The sequence below is a fragment of the Coregonus lavaretus genome (assembly GCF_964263955.1).
Source record: "Coregonus lavaretus genome assembly, chromosome: 28".
In the NCBI taxonomy this organism is placed as follows: domain Eukaryota; kingdom Metazoa; phylum Chordata; class Actinopteri; order Salmoniformes; family Salmonidae; genus Coregonus; species Coregonus lavaretus.
Window position 1 is genome coordinate 21,264,007 of NC_140015.1, and position 10,521 is coordinate 21,274,527.

At 42.2% G+C, this 10,521-nt stretch overlaps 1 protein-coding gene across 1 annotated transcript in view; it reads left to right on the top strand.

Annotated features, from left to right (window-relative positions):
• The window catches only part of LOC311104452 (ubiquitin carboxyl-terminal hydrolase 43-like), a gene marked incomplete at its 3' end in the record, with an annotated part of 121,055 nt that extends 118,613 nt beyond the window's left edge, over positions 1 to 2,442 (top strand). The window contains exon 15 of the mRNA XM_084146291.1: positions 1,274 to 2,442. Coding sequence (XP_084002417.1) covers positions 1,274 to 2,442 — 1,169 coding nt within the window. The remainder of the gene's footprint in view (positions 1 to 1,273) is intronic.
• Positions 2,443 to 10,521: the final 8,079 nt, after the last annotated feature.

Sequence of the window (10,521 nt, forward strand, 5' to 3'; positions counted from 1 at the left end):
AAGGTCTGGAGACTGGCTAGGCCACTCCAGGACCTTAATGTGCTTCTTCTTGAGCCACACCTTTGTTGCCTTGGCCGTGTGTTTTGGGGTCATTGTCATGCTGGAATACCCATCCACAACCCATTTTCAATGCCCTGGCTGAGGGAAGGAGGTTCTCACCCAAGATTTGACAGTACATGGCCCTGTCCATCGTCCCTTTGATGCGGTGAAGTTGTCCTGTCCCCTCAGCAGAAAAACACCCCCAAAGCATAATGTTTCCACCTCCATGTTTGACGGTGGGGATGGTGTTCTTGGGGTCATAGGCAGCATTCCTCCTCCTCCAAACATGGCAAGTTGAGTTGATGCCAAAGAGATCGATTTTGGTCTCATCTGACCACAACACTTTCACCCAGTTCTCCTCTGAATCATTCAGATGTTCATTGGCAAACTTCAGACGGGCCTGAATATGTGCTTTCTTGAGCAGGGGGACCTTGCGGGCGCTGCAGGATTTCAGTTCTTCACGGCGTAGTGTGTTACCAATTGTTTTCTTGGTGACTATGGTCCCAGCTGCCTTGAGATCATTGACAAGATCCTCCCGTGTAGTTCTGGGCTGATTCCTCACCGTTCTCATGATCATTGCAACTCCACAAGGTGAGATCTTGCATGGAGCCCCAGGCCGATGGAGATTGACAGTTATTTTGTGTTTCTTCCATTTGCGAATAATCGCACCAACTGTTGTCACCTTCTCACCAAGCTGCTTGGAGATGGTCTTGTAGCCCATTCCAGCCTTGTGTAGGTCTACAATCTTGTCCCTGACATCCTTGGAGAGCTCTTTGGTCTTGGCCATGATGGAGAGTTTGGAATCTGATTGATTGATTGCTTCTGTGGACAGGTGTCTTTTATACAGGTAACAAGCTGAGATTAGGAGCACTCCCTTTAAGAGTGTGCTCCTAATCTCAGCTCGTTACCTGTATAAAAGACACCTGGGAGCCAGAAATCTTTCTGATTGAGAGGGGGTCAAATACTTATTTCCCTCATTAAAATGCAAATCAATTTATAACATTTTTGACATGCGTTTTTCTGGATTTTTTTGTTGTTATTCTGTCTCTCACTGTTCAAATAAACCTACCATTAAAATTATAGACTGATCATTTCTTTGTCAGTGGGCAAACGTACAAAATCAGCAGGGGATCAAATACTTTTTTCCCTCACTGTAGATAAGTCAATCAATGGACCAAAAGAGGAGGAATATGAGGAAGAATCCTAACTGTGTTTGTTTTTCTCCTGGGTCCAGATGGGTTTGAGAATAAGCCATTTGTCCGAGGCACTCAGGGTAGGAGCATGAGCATGAGGTCACCCACTAAGACCAAGGACACCCTAAGCAAAGTGCAGCCCCTGCGCTGGTCCTTTGGCTCCAAGGACCGCCCCAAACCCTCCGCCCCCAGGCCAGGGGAGCTGGTGGAGTATCTTGAGTCAGGGCGCAGGCCGCGGTGCACCAAGGACCCCATCATCACCCTGGTGGCCACCCCACCCCAGGGGAGGCTCTCAGAGGGCAGGCACTGGGACCTGGGCAGCTTCCCCAGTGGGAGCAGCCTGAGCTGCATGGACAGGTCCAACTCTGAGGCCTGCGACTCCCCAAGAGTACCAGAGGGCCAGAGCAGGCCTGCCGTAGAGAGGAGCTCCAGCCTGGGGCTCAATATCATCACTAAAGCCAGGGATGACAGTTCACTGGGCCGGAGGTCCTCCAAGAGGATCAGGCAGGACCAGGGCAGGACCCTGGACCCTCACCCCCATAGAGGCTCCACTGCTGGGGTCCACATAAGCCACAGTGCCCCCCCAAGTAGGGACTCCACACTGAAGAGGCCCAAGGCCCAAGCAGGGCTGACCTCCAGGGTAGGGGCACAGAGGGAGGCGCTGCAGGCTGGTCTACAGCCTGAGGAGAAGAAGGGGATGAGGGGTGAGGAGGGTAGGAGCCACGACAGCCTCTTGTCCTTTTTCAAACCAGGCTTCCTGAAGAAAGACACTCAGAGGACACCTAGCAAGGGGGAGGAGGTCCGGGCCAATGGCCACGGACGAGCCAGCAAGGTGGCAAACGGGAGTTCGTCTAAACTCTCCCTCTCCAATGGGACCCTGAACGGAGTAGCGCTGGAGGAAAAGAGGGCCAACGGCGCCCCTAGAGGTGACTGCCGTCACAGCAAAGGGCAGCTTATCAACGGGAGGGCAGGGAATCACAGCTCTGCTGCGGACATCAAGCGTGCCCATAGCTCCAGCAACATCCAGACCAAACTGGACTTGACCTTGCGCAGGTGTGCCTCTCTGCAGAGGAACGGGCAGGTAGCTCCCCCAGCCCCCGGCAGCAGCCTGTCCACAGACAAGCCCAGCAATGCCACCCTGCAGCGGACACGCTACAGCACCACCTCCCTGGGCAGGCAGCAGAGACCCGTCCCCGAGTCCTGCTTCTGACTCCCTCCGCACCGCTAGGCTAACAGCAGTAGAGTTATCTGGCGTGTGGGTCTCTTTATTTAGAGTTTGTGCCAATGCTGCTGCCAGGGTTATTATGTTAGTGTTAGCTGAGCAGTCTGGTCACCACTGCTAGAGCAGAGGAATAATCACAGTGTTACTATAAGACAGGTTCTCAGGGGAGGCTTTGCCAACAGCTGAGATCAGTAATGCAGTGTGTAACTGTTAACTGTCTGTCATTGTCTTCTGTTTAATGTAAGTGCCTTTGTGACAGTTCAGAATGGTTGTTTGTTGAACACTGGAACCACGCTATTGACACACATCACATCCAGACGGTCACCAGGTCTCTGTAGTATAGCCAGCAGAGCTGTTGTTTCTGGTGCATCATGTACCCTCTGTTAACCCTGATGTTTATTGACGTATTATCTTTGTGTGTAAATGAATCTATGCAGACTGTGTACAATGGAGAGGTACAACTGCTGTATTGTGATCATATTTATTCCACAAACATGTCAAGCATCTTTCTTGGTTGTATGTTGTCCTTGATTTTCTATTGATGTAAGACGAGATAATTTAATTAATTGATTGTCTTTCTGTGTTTCCACTGCAAACTGGCTGCTAGGACCTCATACACTTATGTTATTTGCTCATATTCATCATGTATCATCCATTGTCACTGGCACCTGAAAGAAACAAGTACTGTAATAACCTGGTTGTTACACACCTGTTACTGACTCCTGTACTGTAACGACGGTATGTGATTGGAGGAGAAGTAAGGGTAGAGGAATGAAAGGCGATTTATGTTCATAACTAACATATAATTTAAATAATGGGTTGAGAAGAGGGTAGTTGGTTCACCATGTACTCCAGCACAGTGATGGTCTTGTATATTCCACAATAGATTGAATGGATCTTGAACCAAAGTTTGTGTCAATCAGAACATTCATCAGGACCCTGATAAAGGTCTAGAGACTCTAGTTTAAGATTAATTGTGGAGCATATAAATCAAATCAAATCAAATATTATTTGCCACATGCGCCGAATACAACAGGTGTAGGTAGACCTTACAGTGAAATGCTTACTTACAAGCCCTTAACCAACAATGCAGTTTTAAGAAAGAAGACCAAAAAAATGAACACAAAAAAATACAATATAAAATAATACGAAATAAAAGTAACAAATAATTAAAGAGCAGCAGTAAAATAACAATAGCGAAGCTATATACAGGGGGTACCGGTACAGAGTCAATGTGTGGGGGCACCGGTTAGTCGAGGTAATTGAGGTAATATGTACATGTAGGTAGCGTTATTAAAGTGACTATGCATAGATAATAAACAGAGAGTAGCAGCAGTGTAAAGGGGGGCAATGCAAATAGTCTGGGTAGCCATTTGATTAGATGTTCAGGAGTCTTATGGCTTGGGGGTAGAAGCTGTTTAGAAGCCTCTTGGACCTACAAGAATACCAGACAGTGTCTTGGACTTTCTGTTTTAAATCTAAATGGAAAGATATCATCAGAAAGAGGCACTTGAGAGTTTTGCGCTTTGACATGTGTGAACTTAGATGGGTGCTATTATGTAATGGTGAACTGTTGTGGAACCTCCTCACACCGGTGGTTAGGTAAGTCCCTTATATAGAGCAGCAGGGACAGACTGACACAGTCCATTTCAAAGCTTTTAATGTCACTCCCTGTATCTCCCCACTGCTGAGCTCCAGAGAAAAGTTACTCACCTGTTGCCATGTCAAACTCCCTTAAAGATACCACCTGCAAAGGTGCTGCTGTCAGACGTACTCTGCAGAGGGGCAGTGATTTCTTGATTTTCATTCATTTTCAACCCGAAACATCTCTTGCCTTAGGTTCCAATATACAATATATGACGATCTATTACATTACATGAAGATCATGTTGTAATAATTCCTGAAGAGTGCTGTAATGCATTTTAATTGCCATCCATAGGGTACGTTCCATTCTGATATATGCACATTCTGTGTATGTTCTAGTCAGTGCAGATTTCCCAGCAACCATGGATGGAAACATATGATGTGTGTTTTATGTTAGAAGGGTGTAGAGCACATACTGTATGTTCAAGCTTTTGTCTACTGTATATGGACATATTTAGTAGTAATACAGTTATTACCAACACAATGGCATACAGTGCTTCTGTAAAGGGAAAATCACTATTACAGTAAATGTATTTATCTTTTAGATTCTGAGTTGACAACTTACTTAATTACTTAGGCCCATCGCCCCATGAGGAGCATAGGCCATCAACTGAGTTGACTACATATATCTGAAATTATCTAGAATTTAAACCCAATGAAATTATACAATAATTTACTATTCTCCTAAACTATAATGTTAATGTGTAGGACATATACTGTATGATTGTGTTAGCAGACATACAGTAGAAGCTATACAACATACTGGACCATGAGGGAGGCCCCATATGCATTATCATAACTTGGTTGATGACACTACACCATCAACCATCATGACAAATTGGTTGATGACACTATACCATCAACCATCATGACAAAATGGTTGATGACACTACACCATCAACCATCATGACAAAATGGTTGATGACACTACACCATCAACCATCATGACAAAATGTTTGATGACACTACACCATCAACCATCATGACAAATTGGTTGATGACACTACACCATCAACATTGGCTGATGACACTACACCGTCAACATTGGCTGATGACACTACACCGTCAACATTGGCTGATGACACTACACCGTCAACATTGGCTGATGACACTACACCGTCAACATTGGCTGATGACACTACACCGTCAACATTGGCTGATGACACTACACCGTCAACATTGGCTGATGACACTACACCGTCAACATTGGCTGATGACACTACACCGTCAACATTGGCTGATGACACTACACCGTCAACATTGGCTGATGACACCACACCTTCAACATTGGCTGATGACACCACACCGTCAACATTGGCTGATGACACTACACCGTCAACATTGGCTGATGACACTACACCGTCAACATTGGCTGATGACACTACACTGTCAACATTGGCTGATGACACTACACCGTCAACATTGGCTGATGACACTACACCGTCAACATTGGCTGATGACACTACACCTTCAACATTGGCTGATGACACTACACCGTCAACATTGGCTGATGACACTACACCGTCAACATTGGCTGATGACACTACACCGTCAACATTGGCTGATGACACTACACCGTCAACATTGGCTGATGACACTAACTCACATTTTATGCCTTTTTTTTTTATTATTCACTTGTTCTCGTCAATTGTGTTGCTGCAACCTTATTTAACTTTTCTGTATCACTTTGTTTACCAAAACGAGCACTTGTTTTGGAAATTACCCTAAATTAAGGATGGTTTCCTTGGGAGGACATGTGTTGAGTATATTTGATATGCAACTTTTGTAAAAGTCTACATTTTATACCTGATTTGTAATTATGTAAATGAAGGCTCCAGATGATACAATCAGATAATGTATGCTTCTGATCAGAGAGCAAGGTCAGGATAACGCACAAGTGGACTTTAATTGTTAACTTAACATATATCCTGTATCTGCCTGTAATATCTGCTTATTACCATACTGGAATTTATTTGAATTACAAATTAAACACAGCTTTTCTCACAACTACTCTCTTTATTATATCATAATACAAACGAGGAGATATATATAATGTGCCATTGTATCTGTCTAACTTGGACTTTGAACTGCCTCAGGTTCCGCTCTTTTCCACACCACATCATACCAGCTTATCTTACAAGACCAAGGTGTAGAGAACAACTGATTAACAAAAGTTGATCTATTGTGGAGAAAAAATAGCATTCCACATTTTTCTTAAATTCATCATCCGGTGTGTCATACATGTTTTGTTGATATTGAGTGAGCACATTCCAAATTGTTCTCTTGCCATGTGAGCTGTGCTCTTAGGGCCCGATTCAGACTTAGGAAATGTATGCCTTTCCTACGCACACCTTTGCTACGCACTTTTCAGTAGTTGGTATTCAGACTTACCTTATGCGGGTGTTTAACGGGTTTTGCAGCCGTGGTTCCCTTGCGCGCCCTAAATACGTTTTATTCAACCTCTGAAAACCCTCCCACTTGCTGGCCAACAGAATTCCTCGTGGAGTTTTCATTCAATAGGGTTTTCAGTACCCCTTTAAATTGGGTGTACCTTTAATTTGTGTTTTCTCTACAGACTCACTAGAATATATGGAGAGAACGGTTCAGAATATTAGGGATCAATGAAAGAAAGTAAATACACGCATATTTGTCTCCTTTTCAGCACCAATTGGTAGATTTAATTGGTAGATCTTGTATATTATTTAGGGTTAGGAAAGTATTTATGAATAATAATACAAAACAGGTTTGGAGAGCCTTTACGCACTAAATATATTGGTGAATCAAAAATACAGTGGTTTGATTCATCTGAAAGTTGCCATATTCAATTGTTCCATTAAATATTGGAAGGTGAGAAAAGTATACAATAGGGGTTGAACAGTAGTCTTATAAATCTACCCTAATAATCCTCACTATTCAAGGAAAGCGGTCCAGTCGTTGTGAACCTTGCTCCAGGTTTAAACTGCTACGTATGGTCTGCGTTCCATAATGATTCAAATAGGCTACATGTCCCGAATTATTGCACAAGTTGTAATACGTTAGCCAAATATGATTCACTATTGTTATCGATCCTCAGGAACAACCACATATGACAGAGGAAAGAAAGGTAAACTAACAATGTAATGTAATGATGCAAAATGTAAGGAAACTAACACTATAGTTATAAATGTATGTGAGTATAACTGGCTAATATTTAACACAATACGAATTGTAACAAATACAGTGAAAAGTCTGGGCATATTATTAAAACATAGAAATCATAAATCAACTCGGTAGGTTTGGCGCTATACTATCATTTGCGCATGGCTACAGATGCCTATAGCTTGGGTCTCCAAGTTTCATCCCTTGAAGTTAAAAGGCCATACAATTAAAATTCTGCATAATGGAATAAATATTTCATAAACGTCACTGTGGGAAAGTTGAAATGTTGATATGCTTCAGTTTGCTGCCATATGACTCATTTCACAATTGTCTCCAGCAATAAGGTAAAATACAGTAGATCTAAAACAATTGTAATTGATATTTACAATCCCCTTATCCAAACGGCTTACTCATTTAGCCGACCTAGCTCTTATCAATAGCTCTTATCAATTTGTAAATTACAGTGCATGGAGAGTGGTGGTATTTATACCTGAAAAATAAAGTAGATGTTGTTCCACTTGGAACAGACAGGTTGCTCGACCTTATTCATCGATTCATCGCTCGTAAAGGTGGTGGAATTATTAGGGAATTAAGTCAAGGTCAGAAGCACTGCTGGGTGATTTGAAAAGTCATAGTCAATCAATCAGTAATATAATAATGCTCTAAGCAAAACAATTTGGGGGGGGATTTACAATCTGTAGAAACTATGAGAATAGAAAGGTTCAGAACCGTTGTGAAACATCACAGCACAGTTGAAAAATATATGGCAAATATAAATCAAAACCAGATGGGGTTCAGATATAGATGGGAGGTGTTGAGGGGAGCTGAAGGGTGGGACTAAAAATAACAAAAAAACTAAATAACTAATGTAAAATATACTGTGTCTGTAAAATGTATATAGTATGTATGAGCTGGAAGTAGAAGCCTAAGTATTGTTGTCCATTAGTTTACTCCAATTAGGGGATGGATGGTAGGGTTAGGGGGAAATAATAAAGAAGGAAAATATATAAAATATATCTATATACAGTACCAGTCAAAAGTTTGGACAGACCTACTCATTCAAGGATTTTTCTTTATTTTTACTATTTTCTACATTGTAGAATAATAGTGAAGACATCAACACTATGAAATAACACATTTGGAATCATGTAGTAACCAAAAAAGTGTTAAACAATTCAAAATATATTTTATATTTGAGATTCTTCAAAGAAGCTACCCTTTGCCTTGATGACAGCTTTGCACACTCTTGGCATTCTCTCAACCAGCTTCACCTGGAATGCTTTTCCAACAGTCTTGAAGGAGTTCCCACATATGCTGAGCACTTGTTGGCTGCTTTTCCTTCACTCTGCGGTCCAACTCATCCCAAACCATCTCAATTGGGTTGAGGTCGGGTGATTGTGGAGGACAGGTCATCTGATGCAGCACTCCATCACTCTCCTTCTTGGTCAAATAGCCCTTACACAGCCTGGAGGTGTGTTGGGTCATTGTCCTGTTGAAAAACAAATGATAGTCCCACTAAGCTCAAACCAGATGGGATAGCGTATCGCTTCAGAATGCTGTGGTAGCCATGCTGGTTAAGTGTGCCTTGAATACTAAATAAATCACAGACAGTGTCACCAGCAAAGCTCCCCCACACCATCACACCTCCTCCTCCATGCTTCACAGTGGGAACCACACATGCAGAGATCATCTGTTCACCTACTCTGCGTCTCACAAAGACACGGCGGTTGGAACCAAAAATCTCAGATTTTGACTCATCAAGACCAAAGTACAGATTTCCACCAGTCTAATGTCCATTGCTCGTGTTTCTTGGCCCAAGCAAGTCTCTTCTTATTATTGGTGTCCTTTAGTGGTGGTTTCTTTGCAGCAATTCGGCCACGAAGGCCTGATTCATGCAGTCTCCTCTGAACAGTTGATGTTGAGATGTGTTTGTTACTTGAACTCTGTGAAGCATTTATTTGGGCTGCAATTTCTGAGGCTGGTAACTCTAATGAACTTATCCTCTGCAGAAGAGGTAACTCTGGGTCTTCCTTTCCTGTGGCGGTCCTCATGAGAGCCAGTTTCATCATAGCGCTTGATGGTTTTTGCAACTGCACTTGAAGAAACCTTCAAAGTTCTTGACATTTTCCGGATTGACTGACCTTCATGTCTTAAAGTAATGATGGACTGTCGTTTCTCTTTGCTTATTTGAACTGTTCTTGCCATAATATGGACCTGGTCTTTTACCAAATAGGGCTATCTTCTGTATACCACCCCTACCTTGTCACAACACAACTGATTTGCTCAAGCGCATTAAGAAGGAAAGAAATTCCACAAATTAACTTTTAACACCTGTTAATTTAAATGCATTCCAGGTGACTACCTCATGAAGCTGGTTGAGAGAATGCCAAGAGTGTGCAAAGCTGTCATCAAGGCAAAGTGTGGCTACTTTGAAGAATCTCAAATATAAAATATATTTTGATTTGTTTAACACTTTTTTGGTTACTACATGATTCCATATGTGTTATTTCATGGTGTTGATGTCTTCACTATTATTCTACAATGTAGAAAATAGTAAAAATAAAGAAAAACCCTTGAATGAGTAGGTGTGTCCAAACTTTTGACTGGTACTGTATATTTACCCAAAAATATATGGGAGATTGGAAATGATGCAGATAATTACATTGATAGAAGCCACAATCTATCTGCAATATTAAAGCTGATCTACCCCCTATTTATTTTTTATTTTTATTTTACAACTCTAGGTCAGAATAGAGCTCGCCAGCTTGTAGTCATAAAACCCGGAAATGAGTTACCTCTGGTTCGTTCAGCCATTCCTATGGGGAAAGAATAAGGTTTTGGGAAAAACGTCGAAAATAAGGTCTGATCTTCTAGATCTTATACGTTTTGTTCTATGAGATAATATCAGTCAGTTAACATGACCTTTATGAATTATGAAGCCTTCGTGTGCTTTATGTGTTTTTCATTATTACATAAAGGCTTCCAAATTCACAAAAAGTGACGTTAGATAATGAAGATATATCCTAAGCCTGTGTTTACCACAGAACTTATTTTCAGGGTTGATCCAAAAACCTTACAAAAACTCCATTCAACTTCTCCATAGGCTGTCCAACGAACTATGGGGAGGTTATTGGCTACAAAAAGACACCATTACTATTACTCTCTATACCGCGTATCTGTAGACACACCTCTGCCCAGTGGTGTAGTGGTGCCTGGAGAAGTGGGTATACTCAAATTTTGCCCAAATGTTTTTAAACGGCCCGCCAGGCGAAGGAAAGGCGCCCT